We start from the raw sequence: 23,651 nt of genomic DNA, 5'->3' as shown, positions 1-23,651 counted from the left end.
AGATCAGCGCCACAACCAGATCCTCGTGGGGAGTCACAGACATGTGATGGTGCTGTCCCACGGAGGAGAGGCTCAGCATCCCCAGGCTCTCCTGCTCACCGCTGGCCCAAATGCCCCTTTTCTTCAGGTCCCAAGTGTCCCTAAAAAAGCCACGGGCATCCATTACGCGACCCAGCCTTTAGGGTTTTGTGCCTGCTCAAGCCTGCGCCCTTGCTAAGGGTCAGGGTCCTCCTGGAACGCTCCTGCTCGGGAGCCGGCCTCGCACCGCCCGTCCCGCCGCGGGCACACACCCGGGTCCCACGGGCGCCCGAAGGAAGCCGCGGCGCCTCGGCAAGGCGTCCCCCGGCTGGACCCGGGCCCGCCGACCCCCCCAGGGCGGTGGGGGGACCCACCGTGTGCCCGTCGGCCGCCGCCCGCTGGGGCCATTTTGGCGCCGGGGCCGGGTGCAGCGCCGCCCCACCGGCGGGAGGGAGCCCCGGGACCGGCCCCGCGGCGGCTCCGGGGACGGGCAGCGGGGGCACCGGGAGGAGCTGGCCTCGGCTGCACACACCCCCCCCGCCGGTCGCTATGCAGCGGGGATGTCCAGCTCCGGGATGTCCCGCCGGGCCGGGCCGTCCCCCGTCCCCCGCCGCTCCGGCGGCCTCGGTTTTGTAAGTGAACCCCCGGGACTCCCAAAGCGTCATGTCGTGACAGCGCTCTATCGAGGCACCAGCCGTGTGGCTGCGGATCACCTCGAGGTCCTCCCGCGGGAGGAAGGATGAAAATACGAACTCCTGTCCATTATCATGATGCGCGGCGGTGACAGTCATTGTATTTTCGGTCACTGAAGACACCGAGTAATTCGATAGGCGATCCCTCGATAGGCTGTGGAAACCGGCGGCGCCGAGCCAAACCTGCCCCGGCTGAGGCCGGTGGGAACGCTGGTCCCTATTGTCCCTTCGCGAGTGGGTCCCGCACCTCCGGGAAGAGCCGCGGCGGCCCCCCGGGGCGGGGGCTGCCCCTGCGCCCGCGCGTGGGCCGGGGGCGCCACGCCGGGTGGCTCCGGCCACATCACTTTTCTCCGATGGGTGGACAGGGAGCGAGGCATCGACAGCCACGATTTCGGGGAGAGGAGTAAAGCGCCTCGCGAATACAATGCGGTAGCAGCCAGCCGGCTGAACGCCGCTGCGCCCTTCCCGCAGACGGGCTCCCCATCATGGGACTCGGGGGGGGGGGGGTGGGGGGGGTGGGTAGGAAAAAAAAATCCCTAATACTTTCACCATCGGAAAATCGAAGGGGAGTGGGGGGATTGAGGGGAGTCGTGCTGTTGCTGCCAAGCCCGGGATTTTGTTTTCTCTCCCAGCATGCGTTGATGACATCACGAAGTGCCCCTTCTTTGTGTGTCAGTGATGTCACCAAGTGCAGTGTGGGGGACAATGGAATCCTGAACTCCGGGCGAGGGCGAGTGGGAAGCGGCTGCTCCTGCTGCTGGTTCAGGGCTGAGCCGCGGGAGGGAAGGGAGGACACAGCTGCTGCTTGAGGGCTGAAACAGGTGAGAGACGGGAGAGATGCCGGGGATTCCTTCTGGCTTGCTTGGGGGGGGGGGGGGGGGGGGGGCTTTGGGCTGGGCTCTTTTTTTTTTTTTTTTCCCTTCTCCTTATTGCTTTCCAACTGAGATAGGTGAGAAGTTGCTGCTGCTGCCGGAGGGACAAAGCAGGTGAGGCAGGGGAGAAGCTTTGGGGTTGAAACAGTTGTAAGAGGAGGAAAGCAAGCAGCCTCCCCCCCGCAGCCCCCCCCGCCGCCAAGCCTGATAACCCCCTCTCAACCTTAAAAAAGCAGCCCAGGAGCTTGCCCCCTGCCCAGCCACCTGCCTGGACCGCGTCCCTGTGGGGCTCCCGCACGGAAGCAGAAGCGCAGCCGGGGAGGGCGTTTATCCCTCCCCCCTTGACACCCCTGCCGGTTACTTTCCAGAGGGTCTCCGTTAAAAACTCACGTCCCCCTCCAAGCGCTCCTTTTTTCCTTCCCTAGCACCCGCCGGGGGGAGGGGGGGACGGGGACACGAACAGACGACAGGACACGGGACTGGGGCACTGTAGCTGCCGGGATCCCCCCTCCAGCCCCGGAGCGGGGGCTCCGCCGCCTGCCCCCCCGCCCCGGGGCCCCGCTCCGTGCGAGGCGGCGGCGGGTGGCGCCCCGGCCCCTCCGCCCCGCTCGGCGGTGGGGGAGGCAGCCAGGGAAGCCATTGCCTGTTTAATAGTTGCTGTTGCAGCACTTCCGCTTCTCTCCCAGCGAGAGAGACACGAGTGGCCAGGCCCAGCCGCACCGAGGAGGAGCAGCCAGACACAAAGGGAGAGGTAGGGGGACGGGGCACCCCCCGCCGCCCCCCCCCCGCCGGCCCCGGGGGCAGGGGCGAGGGGCAGGGCCGGCCGCGGCCCGGCGATGGGGCGGGAGGCGGCGGAGCCGGCGGGGCAGGGGGATCGTGCCCGGGGCTGTCAGGTACCGGCTATGTCCCCCCCCCGGCCCCTCGCCGCTCGGCCCTGCGGGCCCGCGGCGGAGGGAGCTCGGCCGGCCCCCCCTGTCCCCGGCTCTCGCCAGGCGGAGGGGCGGCCCGGCGGGGGCAGGGGAGCTCCCCGGGGGCCGGTGGCCCTGGGAGGGGAGGCAGCCGTGTGCTGGTCCCCGGCCCGCCGCTGCCCCGCCGCCGCTCGCCCCGGGCCTGCGGCTGCCCCCCTCGTTCCCACCCTAACTCTCCCGGGGTGCCCTGTCCCCCCCCCCCCCCCCGTCGCCCCCCCGCCATCCTTCCCGACGGCTTCTCGCCCCTCTCGGGTGCGGACCTGCCCTCGGTAGCCTACCGTGCTCGCCCGGCTCCCCTGTGCCTCCGAGGCGCCCGCATGAATCCGTGCTGCCTCACCCCGGCACCCCGCTGCCCCCCTCCCTGCAGCCGGCCTCCCCAGGCCCTCCGCTCTCACCCCTTGTAGGCCTTGGCTCTTCTTTTCCTGACCCCCCCAGCCCCACACCTCCCCAGGACAGACCCGTGTTCCCTTCTTGCTTTGCTGGCGTGCCCCTTGGTGCAGTGGGCCTCGGTGGGTCCCCTCCATGCACCCCACTCCCTGCTTAACTGCTCCCCTTCATTCCCCCCCCCCCCCCTCCATCCGCCGGCAGGGCTTTCCCCACTGCAGGTCGCAGCTGTGCCTTCGGGGTCTCCCCCCTGTTGCCATCGATGCCCCACTTCCATTGCAGTGCTGCCAGCGGTCACCCCCCAGCCCCGTCCCTCCCGCCTCCCCCACGTGCCTCCCAGGAACCCAAGGGACCAGAGCTGTTCCATTTTTATCTCCTTCACCCCTAGGCTGGATAGTGGTGGGTGGTGATGGCTCCTCTTGCATGTGCAGTTTGGGGGAGATAAGAAGGAATTGCTTTGAGCTTCCCTGATCCTCACAGTCATCCTCGTTCCGGTCTCTTCTCTCATTTTGCACTTGCTTTCCGAGAGGAAGCTTTAAAAGTCCCTTTCCTCCTGCTCCTCGGTGTTACTAGTGCAGAGGAGGCTACTGCTCCTCCTGTTTCTACTGTAGGGCCTGAAGAGGAGAGTGAGACATGAGGAGCCTTTAAAAGGCATGACCCAAACACAGAGTGAGATTGTCAGCAGCCTTTCTCTGTGTGTGTTTGTGCTCACTGTTTGTTCCCCACGCCCCATGGTGTCTCCTCTCCAGGTTGGGGTGTGTGGTGGGGGGGTCGCTATGTCGGATGACGATTCGAGGGCCAGCACCAGCTCCTCCTCATCTTCATCCTCCAACCAACAGACAGAGAAAGAAACAAGCACGCCTAAGAAGAAGGAAAGCAAAGTCAGCATGAGTAAAAACTCTAAGCTGCTATCTACCAGTGCCAAGAGGTGAGGCTGCAGTCAGTTTTCACACTGATTCGCTGCTTCTTGTCTCCTTCCTCATTTTATTTTGCTCTGTTCCCCCACTGCTCCCTTGCTGCTCCCATTCCTCATCTCTAGCCCTTATGCTCAACCTTTCCACATGAAACTGCCATTGTCTCACTTTTTTCAGTGTCTCGGTACGAGAAGCCCAACTTCTCTGGGATCTCTTGTCTCTCTTCCTGCTTCTTCCTCTGTTCCATCCCAAATATTTTCCTGTCTTTTCTTCCTCCGGGCTGTTATTCTGTCCCTTAATTATTTCCACTGTCTTTTCCTTTTTCCTTATTGGCATCACTTACAAAGATGGTGTGGGATTGGCATGTAGGACCTTAATTCCTCCTCTGTTCCTGGGAGCTATGTGGTCCTGAGTAAGGCGTTGCATTTCAGTGTCAATTTACCTCTCTGTAGGTTGCAATTGATTTAGAGTGGTGTTGGGTTTTTTTTTATTTCCACGACTGCTTCGGGGATTAATTAATGTTTGTGAAGGTTTTCAGTTTGCTTGCACTGGGGGAGTGCACTCCAGTACAAGTGGTGTAATACAGTCACAAATCTTTTCCACCAAATGTATTACTGCTTTTCTGTCCGCTCCTCACTTATATTGAATTTTCTGTGTATGGTTGGGTGTTGACTAGAATAAATAATCCACAGCAGTCCACTTTTAGAGCAGAATGTCCACAATACTTGTTGCTTACAGCACTGAGTGGGTTGGTTTGTTTTTTGAGAATGAAACAATTTTTATTCTAGAATAATGTCTACATGGGGAAGAGATGCCTCCATAGAATAGTAATTCCAGAACAGCTACATCAGTCAGTTTTCTTCACCTGGACAGACTCTTGGAGCCACTCAGTTGGGTTTTTTAAAAGAAATTGTTACCCTTTCTTGTTTATTCTGTGTTTCACCTGAAATCAGCACCATCCTGCCTCTGGGGAGCTAAGCTGTCAAATGGAAGTTCTCAAGCAAACTTGAAGTACTTCAGTAAGAAGACTAAACCTTCTCACTGAACAACTTTGCCAGGCAGCACAGAGAGGTTATATCTGTAGGTGTCAAGAGTGACCGGGGTTTTATGCAAATGTGCTGTTGTTGCAACCACATTCTCTTTGGCTTTGTAGAATTCAGGCAGTTTGGTTATTCCAGATCTCTGCTCTGCAGGTTTCCGTGGCAAACTGACGTAGTGCCAAGGGGTGTTTGTGTGTTGTGCCCTTAACTATTTCAAAAAGAAGATTGTAAACTGCCTAATAGGAAAAGACTGTGGTTCTCATGTATGACAAGTGGAAGAGAGGCAGAAGATGCTGGCTGAGTTTGAAGGAGAAGAGAGGCAGACCGAGTGCTCGGTGGGGAAATCTGGAGGGGAAGCCTGAGTGACAGTAATGGGACTTCAGGAGAGGGGATGATAGCTGGCTGGGCGTTTTGTGGCAAAAGCAGCGTGGGCCCGGAATACTCTGGGCAGGGAGGACAGGGTGTTGGCTGAACATGGTGAAGAGAGGGAGTGTCTGGAGTCCTGCGGGAGAGGACGTGGAGATGTTGTGTGGCAGCTGAGGGAGAAGAGAGGGGAAAATTGAAGGTGGCAGGAATGTGCAGGAACCTTAGGAAGAGATATTCACCTTCCTTTAAGTGTCCTTGGGAATGGCGCCGTTATTCACTCCTTTGAGGCAGGTGTTTTTTCTCAGGATAGTGATGGGAAGCTGGGGGAGGGGAGGCTAGTCAGTTTGGCAGTGACTGTTTCTCTCCATCCAGCAAGACAAAATTCCTTTTCAGACTGCAGTTTCCTCCTAGCACTTGGTGCATCACATTTGCAGAGGTTTTCCCTCATTTACAGGCTGGTTGGCAGGATAAAGCAGACAGTCTTTTCCACTACCCCTGTGTGGTTGGCATCTTTACGGGAGCATACAACAGTGCACCTGTCTGTGTTCAGTGCACTGTGCCTGTCTGCTTTTCTGCCTGTCTCTGTAACAGGATGCCTGTCCTGCTTAGTGTGTTTGGACCGGTGGGAGGCTGCAGCTGAGAGTGCCTCCGTCTTACGTAGTGTTGCAAACTCACAGTGACGGTATGTCTGCAAGGCGTATGCGTTAACTGGTGTCCTACACAGTGACTTACCTTTGTTCCTTCTCGCTTCTATTGCCACAGGATTCAGAAGGAATTGGCCGACATCACCTTAGATCCACCTCCCAACTGCAGGTTGGTGTCAATTCCTTACGTGGGGGGTGGGAGGCAGCAGGCAGGCAGAGGGGGGCTGAAGTGTGCCTGTGTGTGTTGTAGCTGCTCTCAGAGGCTCTGGATAGAGCAGAGCAACAGCTGTTTAGGTGGCCAACAGTACTTTTTGTGAATGCTTGGATGACATTAGTTTCCAGGTGGGGAGGCCTCCAGTGATTATAAGTGTTTTGATAGAGGTATTCTGTTTGTTTTGGGCATTGTTTTGGTTTGGGTTTTTTTTTTTAACAATTGCATTTCAATTTGTTATACTGCTTTGTGTGTATGTTTCCAAAACTGGCCTATAAAGAAGAGTGTGAAAACTTTCTCCTTGTTTGTTTTTTTTTCTGGTTTATAAATCTAATGCCTGATTGCACTAATCTTAGATAAATAAGAGACCTGCCAAAGAAACAGAGAATAGTAAAATGCTAACGAGCTTTTTAGCTCGGAGAGTTCTGTTGTGAACAGTAACTTAGAGCAGAAGAGAACTGTGAATTTGTCTCTCAGTAGGTGCTTTACAGGAGCACATGTTCGCTGATGAAATAAAAAGCAGGGATATTCTGTTGCCCTTTATAAAGCAGCTTGTTTTTAAGTGTGTTTTTGAAACTTGTACCATTTGTTTAAAACATCTAGCAGGTTCATTTGGTTCATTGCATGGTGGCCCTGAGCCTCTTTGCGTTTGAAGAGGAGACAGTAGTAGTGTAAAATACTTGGTTGTGCTTATTTATTCAAGAGGAAAGTGGCTTTTGCTCCGGTCTGTGTTCACTGTAGTTGCTAAAGCACAGCTTTGTTCCTGTCTTCTTGCTGTGGCTGAGGTTTGTGGTCTTTTGATGTTGGTAAGAGCAGAAATCAGAAAATTCTGTTTATAAGTAACTATTTAAGTTGGTATTTTTAGTATTGAGATGTCACCTACAAATGCATATGAACCTTTTGATTGAAGCTTTTTGCCTCTGTTAGTCTGCAGGGAGACGTTAGCACAAGAGTTAGCCTGACAGGTCCAGAGCCATTGTTTTGGTACCAGTCCCAAGGATCATAATTAATGAAAGGAGTGATGGGATGAGGCATATGAGTAGTGGTTTAGGCTAATACTGAGATTTTTGTGTTGTTTGGAAAATAACCAATGAGCTCTGAAATCTTTAGCTGTGGCAGTAATAGTTAACAGAATATTACAAGAGCTTCTAGCTTTTGGGCTGGAGGTGACTGTCCTGCCTGCATCCTGGCTCTGTGTCAGGATGAAGTCCACATGCTTTCCCTTCCTCCTCCTCCCATAACCTGATTTTCATGGGAAAGAAATCCAGAAGCACAGCTCAGAAAAGCACTGTGGCTTGTTCTCGGAATAACTGAGTCTGGATGATCAAGGTGCTGGGACTGCAGTGTGAACTTAGCTAATCTATCCAAAAGTTGTGATAGTATACAAGTACGTCAGATTGCAGGTTTCATCTAAAGGTTGATGTAGATAGTATTAGATCCCTAATTTGTCCTTGCTTCAATTGGCATTATTCACAGGTAAAGATGAGCTGGCAGACTACCTGTCAAAATAGAATATGGTTTTGATTTTTCTTTTTTTAACTACATAGACCATTGAGGATAACATGCTTCAAGGCCCGCATAGTGAGTTTGTGTTGTTTCAGCCTTTAAAAGTATTTCTTATGGTAAAAATTAGTTCATAGTACAAGTAATGATGATTAATCTTTGCCCATAATGCAATTACAAGTATTCTGTATTCATTCCAACATTCAAATGGGTGGCAGTGAGGGCTGGCTGGCAGTTCTTGCAAATAATACATGAAACTGGTGTAATTGTTATGGTCTCTTAATACCTTGATAAGTAGGAAAACATGAATGGAGGGGTTTGTGCATGTGTGTGACCAAAGGAGTTTTGGTATTGCTCATCTTGGGGTGAAGTCATCCTACTTCAGTAAAGATAGTGTTGAAAGTGAAGGAGAGCAGCTTTGCTTATGGCTAATGAGGTTCCACTTGCACAGTCAAGCACTGAGTTTGCTTCTGTAGCAGCTGGTTTGTGAAAGGGTAGGCAGGTGCCGGTTGCCACAACAGTGAGATGAGTTTCAGCTATCGCAATTATGGGGAAAGTTCACCTCTTGTGGAAAAAGGAAATAGTCAATTTGTGATTGTGAGGAGATTAAGCAAGTGAGACACCCGGGTTGCTGCATGATGTTTATGGTTGCCAAAATTTGCTCTGGGGAAGCCTGCTAAGAGTGTCGCTGCTTTTTTTATTTATTTATTTTTCTTTCATACGAATGTTATTAGTGTGCTGTGAGGGGGGGGGGGGGGTATTAAATACATAGTTCCAGAACTTAGTTTCAATTTCCTGCCTTCATGATTTTGATTAGCCTCACCTTTCCTCTGACCTTCAGCTCCTCATCTCTTTGCTGCATTTGTGCCTCTACAGACTTTTTTCAGGTGTCACTGGAGTGGAGGGCAGTCCTCCCTTGTTAGGCATCTCACTCTCTCCTGCAAGACTAATCTCAATATTTACATATTCAGGGAGCTATCTATGATACGAGGTATTCGGCTGTCAACTTCAGGGGTGCCAAAGTCTCAGAAGTCTCGTTTGAAAATGTGTGTCTGAAACTGTATCCTGTGTTATGTTGGAAACATCATATTCTTTTTTTCTGCTGGACTTGTGTTCGTACACTCCTCACCATGATCTTTCTTTTCCCCTGTTCTGTGCCTAGCGTTTGATAGCAGTTTGTTGTTGGCCATGCTTTAATTTTTGGCCTCGTTGCAAAGTGCTGTTCTTCTTCCAGTCTTACTGCAGTAATGGGAGTTCAGGATATTCAACACATCCCAGAGCAGCTCTGCATAGTGAAAGAAAAAGCTTTAGGTTATAAGTGATTTTTAGTAAGAATTGGCTTATTTTTGCATATAAGATGCAATTATGAATAATGAAAACCATTTTATTTCAAAGAAAATAGCTTATAAACTAATCAGTTTCATTTTTATTTTTGTAAGTTGCAGTGACCCTATTTTAGTGTGTGTAACCTACAGATCACCTGTTTATAAAAACCAAACAAAAAAACCCAAACCAAAACACACAAGCAGAGTCAACACCCTGTGATTGAGCAGCTGTGTGGTTTTTACATATATGTGGGTAATATGGGGGGAAGTTTATCCCAGAACTTCCTCTCCCATCAGTAGTTTCCTTGCTTCTGATTTTTTCCATAGCTTGCCTGTGTCTCCCAAATGCTTACCTGTGCTCTTTATTTATATATATGTATATATATTATATATAAATGTCAATCTTTTGTCAATCAATGTCTGCTTCTCATTATCTCTGGTAGTCCCTTTGCCCCTCATATCTCCTTCCCCGGGTGGTGATTTTGACTTTACATAGGCTGGTACAGTTACTTGTACAAAGGTGCAGAATATGTGCATGGAAACACGGTCTGGCCTGCATTCAGAAATTAGATTTTTGGACTCAAAGGTGTTTTCCAAAAAGGTAGATTTAATACTCGTCACAAATTTGTGGGTTCCTGATGGAGGTAATGCTGTCCTCATAAGTGGCCTAATGTACTGTATGTGTGGTGTTTGGCTGCTTCTGAACGATTCTTAATCCTCTGCATCTTTTTCAGTAGGCTGGCGCTTTAGAGGCCTTAACTTCTGTTGTCCACAAGATGATTTGACTTCTGATATTAATACCAAGTTTTGAAAGTTAAATGTGGCTTTCAAGTTCAGAAGGTGGTTAGTGGTTAGTATGAGTTGGGGAATAACTGTTTAGGGTTAGTATTTTAAATCTTTTAAGAGAGTACCTGGTGATTTCTTCTCATACTTTGTATTATATCAGAAAGTTATAACTCTTGTTCTGCAACTCAGAGAAGGTACCTGGAGACTTTTGACTTCTGGTCTTCTGTATATGTTGTTGACAGAGGAGTATGTCATGTCTTTGTTTTGGGTCGTGGAAGTCTGTGTCTGCAACTGTCTGCAGATGTCACAATACAGTTCCATCTTGCTGCATAGGCAGACCTGATCTTTGTTTGTAGATAACACTTGCAAAAATTGTGCCAAAGCTTGCCTTCTGTCACTGATGAAGTTTCCAAAGCTTTAACAGAAGTTAATTAAAGCTTTAAGTACTGTTTATTCTCTTTATGTCATTTATTTGACCTCTGTATCTAAGCATCTCCTGATAGTAAATCTGCTTATTGCTGTCAGGTTATGAAATAAATGTTTTTTCCCCATTTTGGGGATGGGGAGCTGCAGCGTGCAATAAACAAGTGACTTGTCCAAGGTCACACAGGAAGTCTGTGGCAAAGTGGAGAAATGAATGTAAATCTCCTTTGTTTCAGGCTAACTTGCAGCTGAGCTGTTCTGCTGGAACTGTGTGCATCAGTTGCATTATGAGCAGGGCTTTGAATTTGTGCTTTATTGGGTGTCTGGTATTGACTGTATGTAAGCATGGTAATTTAATGTTATTTTTCCCATCTGTGTAGAGGGACCAAAATGGATATTAACAAGAACTAATGTTTTTTAATCTTTCTTACCCAAACTGAAACAAGTTTGTCTCCACATGGCTCATTTAAGTCCGTATAGGCAAGACCAGCTGCTATTTAAACAAAAATAATTTTCAAACCTTTACTGAAGGAGGTATTTGCCCGAAGGCTTACCATCGCTTCAGAGTAAAATGCTATCACAAATTCATTATTTAAATAATAATAAAATACAGTTGTGTTTTCTGGCTCCTTCAGCCCAGTTTTTATAAATTCACAGAATAAGGACCAGATCTCCCTGAGAGTCTTGTGAAAGTTACCTGTCAGCACATAATAAATATATGTCTCCATATAGATGGTGGGGAGAAGTGCTCTCCATTATAATGTTTGGAATATTAATAGTTTTCAAAACTTTGCAATGTGGAATTAAGATTTCTTGGCTAGAGAGAAGTCTGCAAAAAATGTGTGGCTCAAAGGCAGTTTTGAACTCAATAGTTTCGTATTGTAATTAATATATTTCATCTACATACCATGGAAGTCTGGCATTTGTTTTGATTACATTTGATTTTGTAGTGCTTGTAAATTTTTTGCAAATGTATTTTCTCAAAACCTCCAACTCCAATAATGCTTTAGGTGCTTTTGCTTTTAAATCTAGTGTATTATCTAAAGATGGATTGTCACTGTTAAACTATAATAACAGTGTTGTTTTTATTATTTTCATGCTTGGAATAGTCCTTCCTGATCATAGCCGTATTCTAGCATAAATTTTTTGGTCTTACATTTTGTAATATTTTTTTTTAATGTACGCACTCAAATTATTAGATCAAGAATGACACAAATGCTGGGGTTTACTTCCTTGTAGAAATAAAAAATGCAGGTCACATTTAATGAAAATTATCAGCTTACAAACGTCATTTAAACACTTTTCTTTTTTCTACACACACACACACACCCACCCCGCTCCCCGTGTTGTTACTGTGAAATGGGAGTGTTTTCTGTGAGAAGTTTCCAGCTGTAGGATAGGAAGGACCTTCATAATTAGTGCTGCGTGTAGTTGAAAAATATCTTTTGTCCTATAAACTACCAGTGGTTCAGCATTCCCTCCCCGCTTTGTTTGGCATATGATCCCTGGAGAAATAACTCTTCCTTTTGAAATGGTGTATTAACCAATTTAGAGATTCTCTGCAGCTGTGTATGGTCTAGCTTGCAAACCATAAAAATAATACCATTTCTACACGCGGTGAATTTGAAGTATGTGTAGGTAGCAGCTCCTGCAGGCGAAGTCCTCTGCCTGACGTACTCAGACAATAGCTGCACAGGAGCAGCTTCTTTACTGTGGATTGATTAGTTAATATTACAGGAATTCACCTTTCAGAAGATATTCCTGCTTTTATTTGTTGGCTGCCTTTAAAAATCAGAAATGTTTTGGTGGCCAGGCTACTCAGATGCTGTGGCAGGAGCTGGCTGGATGCTGTGGTGGATTTTGTTTGGCACATCCTGGTTCAGTAATTCCCAAATGAACGGCATTCTGTGCTCTTGCATGCCAAACATCGGAACGATGAATCTTGAGAGCGGCTGTGAAATTGTATCATGGCTAAGAACAAAGAGGATTGAAATCCCTTCTGTGCACACTCTCTTGTATACCGCTTAATTTTATTATTTGACTTTCAGCTTTGCTGCCCTTGGAGGGCACTGTGCAACTGTGTTTACGATGCTGCATTTATGTTTTATCTGACAAATTCTAATATTTCCTCTTGGTTATGCAGTCTTAAGTTTGGTTTTGTTTCCTTTGTATTCCAGCTCTGCTTGTCTAGATTTTTATATTGGAGCAATGGGTTATATGTCTGGTTTTCTTTTAAGAAATATACATGATATGTGTATGGTACTTTATAGACATAAATGAGAAGCACTGTGTGTGGAGTATGTATACTTTAGGGGCTTGAATCTGTCTTGTCTTTTTGTATGAAGACCAAATTATCCACGGAGAACTGGGGACTGAGAAAGTGATAGGAGATGGTTTTACGTTTGAGGATTTCAACGAGGGCAGGTTGCTAGTTGCTAGGACTGAGAGCTTTGTGGTTTCTGAAGAATGGGTTGGTCTTGAAAGCTGGTAAGATGCCATCTGACAAGATGTTAACTTTGGCCCTGCTGTCTAAAGGGGTTGTGCTGGGAATGGAGATGACTTACCTGCGTGGTACAAGTTATGTCAGTGGACTAAGGTTATCGATGAGTTTGTGCTTGGGAAAAGTTCTGCAGCCTCTTGCCTGCGCTCCTCTGTAATTGTACACGAAAGACCAGCCTTCCATACAGCACCTCTCTAAAAGTATTTAATGTACTAAACAAAAAGAAGATATAATTTTGTATGAATGGGTTAAGAGGTTATTGCACGTCTGTGCAGACTTGCACACCACATACAAAGTTAAGGGCTGTGCTTTCTCCACCGAAGAAAGTGCTTTAAACTCAGTTAAATTAATGATGTAATTTAGTCATTACAGTAGAATCTTGCCAATCTGCACATCTATTTGAATGAAATAAGTTTATACTTATTTTTCCCTCTGAGGCTTAACAGTGGAGGTCTTAAATACTGACTTCATTATTTTACGAGATGAACTAGAGAACATGTATTGTCAAGTACTATAAATAAACTACAACTGTCAAAGTAAACACTGTAGGCTCTGGAATTCAGAGGGATTTTCTTGTTCCTTGTGCCAATTTGCAAATTTTAGCAGCATGCAATTGGTCTTCTAAGGCATTTGTAGAAGGTGTAATGGCTACTACAGTGCATTTGATAGATATTTCCTGTGTGGGAGGGGCTAATTGATGTTACCAGGAGAATATATTACAGATCTGTATGCTTAACTTCAACATCCAATATGCAATGTTCTTTATTAAGCTGGCACTCCTTGGGATGGGAAGTGGGGTAGAAAAAGGGAGAGTGGGGCATGCAGACTGTATTTCAGGGCAGGTGCGGTGTTTGATTCCCCTCATTCCCTCCAATCTCTTCCATTATTTCACAACTGAGAATGAAGATCAGGTAAGATTAAGTGGAGCTGGTTTGAGAACTGGGTCCAGGCCAAGTTTTGGCCGTTCATTTGTTTAAGAGAAAATACAAAGTAATTGGATTAAAGAGGCTGTATGGTTAATGATGTAGAGTCCTGTTAAATTTCTTTGGTTCTGTGTTTCTGTGAATCAATGCAGAATTCAGGTCTTGATTCCTCCAGGGGCTTCAAGTTTTAGAGTCAAAAGTGAGTGTAAACCAAATTAGATCAACCAGCATGTTAAGTAGTTAAGTGCATGTTTTGCACTTCCTTTGTATCAGTGTAAACGATTAAGAGATTTCTCAGCTTTCCTTCTGAAGCTGCTGGACTTGCTGGAAACACAGAGAATCTTCAGCTAGTACTGAGAACTGTAAATGCAATAGTAAATGTCGTGGGCTAGAGGGGAGGTACTTTCTGGGACAGGTGAGCTGCTAATATTCAGTGCTCTTTCCACTGTGAGCATCTGAGCAATAGATTTTTGCCAGTGAGCTAATTCCAGTGTCTGTTATGGAGGAATCAGGAGAGGGGTCTTGAGGTCATGTCTGTCTTTTGTCTTTTGATGCCTAGGATCCTGCAGAGAGTGGCACACAGGAGTGAAAAGACTCCCAAACATTAAAAATTAATTCTGAAATCTGGAAGTGTCCTTTCACAATAAGTCAGTTGATGAAAAGAAGAAAAATACTTCTTGTATGGACTGAAAACTGTCACAGTGTTTGGAGACAACAGCAAAGCTTCAGGCAGTACTGAGTGTTATACAAGGAAGCTTGTCAGGGTAATGGTCTTAAAGGTTTTCTTCACTGAAATTTTATCTTCATAATATCTTCACTGAAATAATATCTTCACTGAAATTTTAAGGTGCTAATTTAGGTGATTGTTGCAGATCTGTCATGCTTGATATTTTCAAGTGGACAACTATAAACTTTGTATTCTGAACAAGTATAGACTGCTCTGAGAAGCAGCGTATAAGTGGTGACAAAAGCGCAATATATTTAATTAAAGCAGTGTTTAACTGTTGCAGATGGTTTTGAAAGATTGCTAAAATGCACACAGTTGTAATGACATAGCTTTATATATATATGTTTTATATATATATGTATATATATATGTTTTAAATAAAAACATATATCAATACTGTTGTATACCACAAAAGGTCATTTCATCAGAAGATTCTGATCAAACTGATTGTTGTAATACTATATTTGCACATTATTTCCTGTATGTCTTGGTAACCTTTTTAAAGGAGATAAATTAGATGATGCATGCAAGCATTTATAATTTGTGTCCTTCTTGACTTCCATGTAAGTTGTTTATCAATAAGAATTATCTAGGTTTGGTTTTGATGGGGTAAATCTTAATTTGAGAATCTCATCAAATTTTGTAGTGCTCTGACTTGTGATAAAAGTATTTATGCCTACTCACACTTGGAGGACTGTGGGAGAGAGGGAAAAGACTGAAGGCTTTAAATAGCTGTGCCAAATAAAATCTCAAAATATCATGAATCTGACTAGGGTTCTCCATTGCATTAAAGTTGTGGTGATACCTTCCTTCCTGCTTAAAATTGAACTTCAAGAGCACCCTCGTGATGCAGAAAATCTGGCAAGAAGATGTGTAGCAGCAGTAAGAGTGACCTAGGAGCTGTAGGACTTGAATGTAGCTAGTGTTAGGCCTTCAGCTGCCCTGCTGCCTGTCTTTTAGCTGCTTCCCAGGATTGAAATCTCCAGCGAAATTTTAATACTTCCTTTAGAATACTGTTTTTTCCATCCCCTCACTCCCCTTAGGAGGTTAATCAGATTGCAGGTATCGGTAAGACTGAGAGAATGAATGAGTTCAAGGTGGGGAACAGAAAAGGACATAAACCCACTTGAGGCAGAAGGGTGTTACATTCCTGTGAACAGCAAGATTGTGCAAGACATTAACAGTGACTGTAAGGGACAGCAGAGAGAGATGGCCCATCAGGGTGGCTGAGGCAATTTTGCCCTGGTTGCTGAAATAGTTACAGCAAAGGTGGAAGCAGAGACAGATTGATTCTTTTTCTGCTCCAGCAATTTAGCGCCATTTTTTTACTGCCTTCTATAAGGAGCAGAAGAGACGGGGCATCCTCCTCATGAATGAACGGGGAGGACCATCCATGGGCCAATCTCTTCTCAGGTATGAGTGAATTTTAAAAACAGGCAAGCATGCAAGCTGTAACAATAGTTTTTGCTGTGCCGCTTGTATTACACTCCCACCTGGGAGACAAAATATTCACATAGCAATAAAGTCAGTGCACTTACACAATCTTACACTGTTTACAATGCTCTGTAAATTAAGGTGGCACAACCTACTATACCTTGAAGAATACACGTAACAGGTGACCAGCTGTATCTTTGCAGGCCTCTTTGAGCCACTGCATGAGCCACATGCAGCTCTTGAGCCATGGATTAATCTCCTAGAATTACGTGAGTGAGAGAAAAAAAATTGGGGGAGTGATAGTGGGAAAGGCAGAGGTAGAAATGGAGGGAAGGGGCAGAAAGGGGAGGGAGAAACAAGTAAGCAAGCAAAAATGATAGGAAAGTTCATAAATTGCTTGAAACTCAGTCAATCCTGATCAAGTAGACTAGTATTAAAGATAGGAAGTTGCAGATTTAATTTGTTGAAGGCCCTGTGGACCTGCATCTCCCAAAGGAGTACACCTTGCTTTTGTAGCAACTGGAAGAGAAGTGCAGCAAGGGCTGTTATTTAGTAAAGTCCGTAATACTAGAAATAGAGATACTTACAAGAACTGTTAAGAGGCTTTTAGAACAGATTAAGTCCTTCTACCCAGTATGCGGTGGAGTTCTGGAAGCTGTTTCTGCAGGAGATTGTGGAGGCAGGTAGTATCAGCACACTCAAGGATGGGTTGAACCAATTTATGGACAAGTCCAGAAAGAGACACAGAGAAAAGTCAGGGATGTATCCTCTAGCACCCCTAATCCAGTGGCTGTCGATGCTGTGGGAGTACAGGGGGAATGGACTGCAGATAGTGGCCACAGTCACCTATTCTCAGGAGTATCTGCTCTTAGCACTGCCAGGAGTAAGGTACTGAATTAGGTGACCCCGAGTGGTCTTTTTGCATTCTACAGGTACCCACAAAATGACCTCCTTCCCCCACCCCATTGTCCCTCATTCCAGTTCACTAAATTCAGTCTCTCTTCTGTTTCTTTGTTCCATTTGACATTGCTTTTAGCCACGTAAAATGTCCAACTTGAGCCCCTTATAGAACTGTTCTTGGCTCTCCTATTTTTTGTTGTGTCATTTAAAGCAAGCCCTTGTTTCCTGCGACCCAGCCACTTCTCTTTGCTTTCATGAAGGGTTAACCTTCATGGCTTTGTCTTGCTGAATTTAGACTGTAAAATTTTCAGGGCAAAGGGCTTCTTTCATTTTTTTGTCTTTTTGCAAAGGGATATGTAAATTTCCAGCTATGTTTAAATTTTCTTTAATAATAAAGTAGGCTTAGTCCTTGGGCTTGTAGATGTCTCTGTATCCCCCCTTCCCCCCAAAAAAATGAAGTTTTGCTTATGTTGCAGCATTGCATTTTTTTCCTTATCTGATTGAGGTAAATAAGTGAGTTGTTTTATTCAGCAGCTGTTGTATTACCTTGAATATGTGATTTGGTTATTTTCCAGTTTTATGCACATCAAGGTTATCACAGCTGTTACTTTGTGATACTACTACATTGTAATAGGATAATTTGTTTTGAGATATATTAGTGTTGGGGGCTTTATTCTTCCTGAATAGTGACAGAGAAATAATAAAGGTGTCCAACAGCTAATCTCTTTCTTCGCTGTTTTTGTGCTCCTACTTCACCTTCCACCTCAATAACTAGGAGGACTGTAACTATTTGTTAGGGAAATATTCGTTAAATTGCAGAGCTATTACATGTGCTGAGACATTCTAATTTAAAGTACTTCAGTAGTCAGTGTATGTACTCCTAATGACTATAAATATTATGTTACATTTGAGGCTTTGTAATGTATCGGGTATGTCTCGTACATTGTTTTTCCACAGAGAATGCAAATTTTCTAACCCATAGATGATGCAAGCTGTGCTTTCTCCATTGTTTCACAAGGAGTTTTGCTTTGCTTTTCATAGTAGAGTCTTATTTATGCGGAGGTGTAAAGTTCAGACAATAATTCAGTGTTGAGACGGTTCAGGTGGATGTTTCGCTGCAGTGCTAAGTAGCACGGAAGTAGCCATTTAGGACATATTTAGTAACTAGTACTGGATTTTGTTGGGAAAGACTGAGAAATAGGGGTTGGATAGCAGAGCCTTTGCATGGTAACACCTTGTAGTGGGGGTATGATGAACTGGCAGGGTCCAGCCGTAAGCTGTAACAGTAAAGGGCTGAGGCTAAGTGGGGACCTGCTTCGACCTCTGTCGTGGCTGGCTGAACAGCTGGATGGGATTTGTTAGTTATTCACAGCTTGGCTTAAAGAGAGATAAGAAGGAGTGCTGCTGATTGGGGTCTGGATCTGGGAAGGAGACTTGTTTGTTACCCGGTGAAGTCTGTTCTGTTTGCAGTGGTTTTCACTGATTCAGAAGGAATGGGGGGAAAAAAGGACGGAGCTAGGGTTGATGGCTGAACTGCGACGCACTAGGAAAGAGTGAAAATATAAGGTGGGGTTAGATGTGACCCTTAAAAGCAGAGAACAACAGGGGGGGGAAATGCATTTTGCCAGATCCCTTTCCAGCAGTAAACCTGGCAGTCTCTTGCACAGGTTCTCAGCTCCCTCTGTACTTCTTTCCTAGGCTCTCTCTTCATTACAACCCAGTGCATCCCAAGTCACTGGTGTGGTCCAGGTTCTGCAAAAGAGAGCTAGTGTGCCTGTTCTGGCCTGTGGAGCTGGGCTTCTTTCTGCAAACTATCACAGGCTTGTAAGGAACCGTGGCTAGTGTCTTCTGCCTCCTTGTCGTGCTGAGCTGAGCAGGTTCTAGCCACTGCGCTGATCCTTCACCAGTAAGCCCTTACATCTGTCAAAGTCTGCAGCCTGTGCCTACAGGGAACTGAAGAGGCAAGGTTGTCCTGTTGACAGAAAGAAAATGTGGTATTAAAAAATGAACAGATAAAACCATTCTTGTTTTATTAATTTACTTGCAAATGAAGTAGAAGTGATCAGCTAAACTACTGAATGTGTATATAGATTAAATTTTTTAAAAATTTGCTGAAGTATTTGGATCGCAAATCAGAGGAGCTTGATGAAAGGGGAAGAGGAAGGTGGTTTTGAAGTACATAAATGGGCAGTTGGGATAATCCTGAGTGCAAGGTAACATAAGAATTGACATTTGTCATCTTTCTTTCGAGTACTCTTTGGTCATCGGAAAAGTATATTTTATTGTCTTGAAAGGTTTCTAGTCAACAGGATGCAGCTAAACTTCACTTTGGGGTTATGAGGACATTTGACGTGCAGTAGGTGAGCCTATAGGAGCGTTTACATAGCACATGGCTTTTTCCCAGGCAAATTAAAGAATATTTGGTCAGTATTTTTACAAATCTTGGTCTCATGTGCACATTGAATGACATATCTAGAAAGTCATCTAGTTGCTGTTTCAGCAAATGGTTTCTTTCCAGAGAGAAACTCTAGTTTTCTGGATATTAAAATAGTAATGGAACTGCGACGTTTGCTTAGATTGGCTTTCCCAGAAAATAATGTGTCATATCCTAATGACACATTAGGTCAAGTGCTAAATTTCAGTTCTTGCTGGAGATAGTGTCCAGAAATAAGTGGTTTTCTATGTCCCTGTTTGTATTACTGGAGTTCAAGGTCACTACTAAAGTTGTGAGTTTTAATGTACAATATGTATTATTTACGCATGCATTCTTAGAAAGTGCCAGACTCTTGACTGAACTACATGACCACCTTACTGTTTTATGTATAGCCAGTGACTTTTCTCAGCTGGTTATATGCAAAGAGGGCAAGCTTTTCTTTTTTTTTTTTTCTTCCTTTTGTTATTTAATATGCTGAGACAGCTGGATGAAAGACTGCATCTTGCTTTTGGCTTCTGAAGGAAAGATCTCCCTTTTCTTGTTTAGTGTGCTGGGGTTTTGTATAGCGTTATTCTGCAGTAGGGATTATATAATATGATTATGAAGTTATCCTCCCTTCCAAAGGGTCGTATATGTCATCTCCAGTCAGTAGGGAGAAGCTTACACTTTTGACCTTTCTGTCTCTTTGGACACATTAGTTGTTGGACATAGTGGTGCTTGTAAAATTGCTTAATTGTTCCAAAGAGATCATTTGTACTTACTCTGCTATTGCCATTTGATGCTGTCTCTCTACACACTGCCAAAAGCCCATGGTATGTTACATTTTTATTGTTATGTAAAGCAGCTGTAAAACAAACAGTGTGGTTGTGTAAGTGTATTTGAAATCTTTGCTATTGGCTACTTCATTTTTTCCCTTTGTCTCTTAACTTTTATGTTTACAGTTTTGTCACCACAGGGAGCTAATGAAAAGCAAACATATAGACTGTTTGTTTAAAAATAATAATAATAATGCCATGCACAGTTTCATGTTGCTTCCTTATTCATATTTCTTATCCTATTTCACAATATAAGAAAAGCTAGGGCATGCTGTGCTGGGGTGTTTTTTTGGTGGGAGGATTGGGTTTTTCTTGTCTTCTCCCTGCACTGGTTTGACTTTTACAGTACTTTGATTTTAGGACATTTCAACAATTGTAGAGCAAGTGAGCATACAGTAAACAAAAAAAGGAAAAAGATAAATGCATGTGCAGCAAGACATTTATCTAGATGAGGGGAGGTCTGTTGAACTGTTCTGGCTTTTTTTTTTTTAATACTTGCATGCCTGTAGGGAGTCAGTCCTGTGTGCATCCTTAGCACATTCACAGGGTTATGAAAGGTGATTTATGTGTTCAAGTTTCTCTTTACAGGTAGTACTGAAGAAAAAAAAGGCTTAAATTATCCTGTATTTGTTGTTCTTTCTGTACCTCTTTTGGTATATAGTGGAACATATGTATTGTCTCAGGAGTAAAATTATGAAATGCATATATTTATTAAGGGTCTGATTTTCAGCGCTAGCTGTTGACAGTAAGAGTACTTGTTGAGATGATGAGTCTCTTGATCATTCTTTGCCCTTGTGGGAAAAGTGTGTAAAAACAGCACAACAGCCACTGGGCAGCCTCTCTTATAATTTTTCATCCACATCAGTCGCAGCTGCCAAGACATTTTTAATAGAGAGTTTCTCTTAGTTTAAGCTATTTTTCTACTTTAATTGGAGCTTGCATAGGTTAGATCCTGCTTTCCACTCCATTCAGAAAGATATCTGAACTCAGTCACCACTGAGCCAGAGCTGCCTGCCTTCTGTAACCTGTGCTGGGGAGGCTTTACCTGCTTGTTGGGGATCTGCTCTACTTGGATTAAAGGAACAGAAACAAACTATAAAGATTAAAAGATGCTCAGGAGGGGAATGTGTACTTGGATTTTGCCAGCAGTTAAAGGTAAATCCCCTTGCAGTAAGGAAGGCTCTAAATAGTGCCTCTTGATAATCTGTTTTGCAGTAGGTGAATTGTTCAAGAAGAATGAGAATATAAAACAGCTGCCAGACTTCAACTTTTAAATAAATGAATTAGATTTTAGCTTGGTTTTTGTTTTGCCCACCATTTCATTTTGCAAATCATGAGGCAATTCATAATTTACAAATTTTAAAACCACTAGATAATCTGTACAACAGCTCTAAGGCAACAGCATTGCATCAGATCTGCTTTTTGCTGGCGGTGTGTTTTGAGCATTGCAAACACCCCTTTTGCATTCACTTACCAGAGTGCAGTTGTATTTCTGAGAAAGCAAAAGGTTTTATTTTCTTTACTTTTCCCATCCCAAATGTGCAAAAGTAGTTGTGTGGAAAAGAATTATCGTAAGATCAACTTCCCATTTCTTCAGCATTTAACTTGACTTGCAGAAGTTGACAGAGTACCCATTTTCCTAAACTCTGAACATTGCATCACCCAGGAGACACACACATGGGAAACTCTCTCCAGTGCGGGCAAAACAGACTTCAAAGGTAACACTGACTTGCCACGATTAATCCCAGTGGTAATAAGGGTAAGGCCAAACTTGTTGTGACTGAGAGCAAAAGGTGTTAGCTGGGATCAGTGCTACAGTATTGTATATGCTTTTCATCATTTTGTAGCTAGAATTATAATATAATTCTAGATCTGCCATTATGGAAGACACTGTAAGAGTGTGTGTGTTCTGAACAGGTATCTAAGCAAAGGGGTTGAAGTAGGCCAGTTCTCTTATCGGTCCTGGATGGTCTCTCTGCAATTCTGCAGTATTTTTGCAGTAGCAGTAGCTGTTCATTTTAACTGCAACTGAACTGAATTAGTACAGCTATGGAGGTGTGTAGATTGCATGTTTATATCCATATATACTCAGATCTTATATAAGAAATAGTGTGCACATGATTAGAACTAGATATAGCTGTACCTTTATCATCCACGTTTGTTAAAAGATTTATCACATTTTTGGAAAACTCAATCTGAATGTCATCATGCTCAATTAGGACACCTCATTTTGTATTTCACCCACCCGGGTTTCCTTTTTCCACCCACTCCTTCTGTCAGCAAGGAAGAACTAATTGTGCTCTTGTGGCCTTGGCTAATCATAGCAGACTGGTGGCTTTCCCTCAGTCTTTGCAGAGTTTTGACTTTGAAAAATGAATGTCTTAACTGTGTAAGAACACTTCAGTTGTTTCATAAACTGGTCCAGTGTTGAAAATACACCTTTAAAAAAAAATCTGATCCAGATGACTTGTATTGTCAGTAAGAGTTTCTCAACTCCAGAAATTTCTTTTCAAGTCCTCAAAGCTAGTCACATAGAGCTGATGCCTTTTCACCTGCAACTAATGTATATTAATGATGCCAGTGTAAAGATTAAGGAGCCCATGATACTGCAAAATGAAGCATTGCAATGTAAGCGTATTTTTCCTCAAGCATAGTGTCATTTCCATTAAACATAAGAATAACCAGATTATTCAAAATTAAGAGGCTGGAGTCCTCATTTAAGTAGCATAACATAAAAGGACTGATCTTGGACTTCTCAGACCTGTTGGTTTTGTATTTGTCCTGCTGAATTACTATCTTGTTGTGACTTTCAGTGCCTAGCCTGGGAGAGATGTTGCGCTATAGTCATGCAAATATCTTTCAGGCATGCTCTATGCATACTTGACAGGTCGCTAAGTTTCATACAGAAACTGCCAGAATTCTGAAAAAAGTTTTTTCCTGCATTCTGTGATTTTATTTGGATGATTTGATACTAGTTTGGATGGACCAAACTGCAGCAGTGTCTTGGCCATTGGAAGGTGAGGGAAGTTGGATTTGGGTTCAGTAAGCCACAGTACAAGCTGGTGTTGGATCTGAGGGTGGGGAACCTTTGCATTTAGGGATCAGTCCTATGGCTGAGGTAATACAAAAGCTCTGTAGTTTCTCTGAATTATCCTTTTCTGTCCTGCAATAACTAAATGAAGCAAGATTTCCACTGAAATTGTAACACCAATGTCATCAGTCTATAATCTGGTGAAGTCCCTCTTTTATAAATCTAATGCCTCTACATAAAGATAACTATTTTATGAAAAATCCCTATTGTATGAAATGTTTTGGTTGAAGTAATGCTTGTGTTTAGTGCAGCTTTCACCCAGATAATGGTGGTTATATACGAATACAGAAGTACACCCTTCCTGCAAGTGCACAGAGATGTCATTGCAAAACTGTAGCATTGATCCCTTTTAAGCTATTCATCCATGACCCTGATGATGGCATCTGAGAACTTGCTTGTGCTCACAAACTAAGTTGGAAACTGTTGACTCTAACTGTTTCTACAATGAGGTTTAAAATAGTATGCTGAATATGTGTGTGATATCAGAGGTTCGGGTGACATTACGTGATAGGTTCTCTCTCACGTTTTCATTGTCCCTCTCCCTCACTAGCATCTTCAGCTATATGTGGTATATTTCATTTGGTTAGTTTGTGGTTTGGTTGTTGGTTTTTCTTTCTTTCTTTCTTCTTCAAATACAGGTGTAGCCGTGTCAAGTAGGGGACGGTTTTTTAATGCTTGTAG

At 44.4% G+C, this 23,651-nt stretch overlaps 1 protein-coding gene across 2 annotated transcripts in view; it reads left to right on the top strand.

The window, feature by feature from the left end:
* Positions 1 to 1,512: 1,512 nt before the first annotated feature.
* The window catches only part of UBE2E1 (ubiquitin conjugating enzyme E2 E1), a 44,991-nt gene continuing 22,852 nt past the window's right edge, over positions 1,513 to 23,651 (top strand). The window contains exons 1-3 of one of the 2 annotated variants that reach the window (XM_080385092.1): positions 1,513 to 1,531; positions 3,774 to 3,862; positions 6,017 to 6,067. In XM_080385092.1, the coding sequence (XP_080241218.1) occupies positions 3,822 to 3,862; positions 6,017 to 6,067 (92 nt within the window). In that variant the 5' untranslated portion in view covers positions 1,513 to 1,531; positions 3,774 to 3,821. Of the gene's footprint in view, positions 1,532 to 2,248; positions 2,334 to 3,683; positions 3,863 to 6,016; positions 6,068 to 23,651 lie in introns of those variants that run through there. The other variant, XM_080385093.1, reaches the window with a different exon arrangement.

Source organism: Falco punctatus (genome assembly GCF_963210335.1).
Source record: "Falco punctatus genome assembly, chromosome: 4".
In the NCBI taxonomy this organism is placed as follows: domain Eukaryota; kingdom Metazoa; phylum Chordata; class Aves; order Falconiformes; family Falconidae; genus Falco; species Falco punctatus.
Note: the sequence above shows the minus strand (reverse complement) of the source record. Positions and strands in the feature narration are given on the sequence as shown.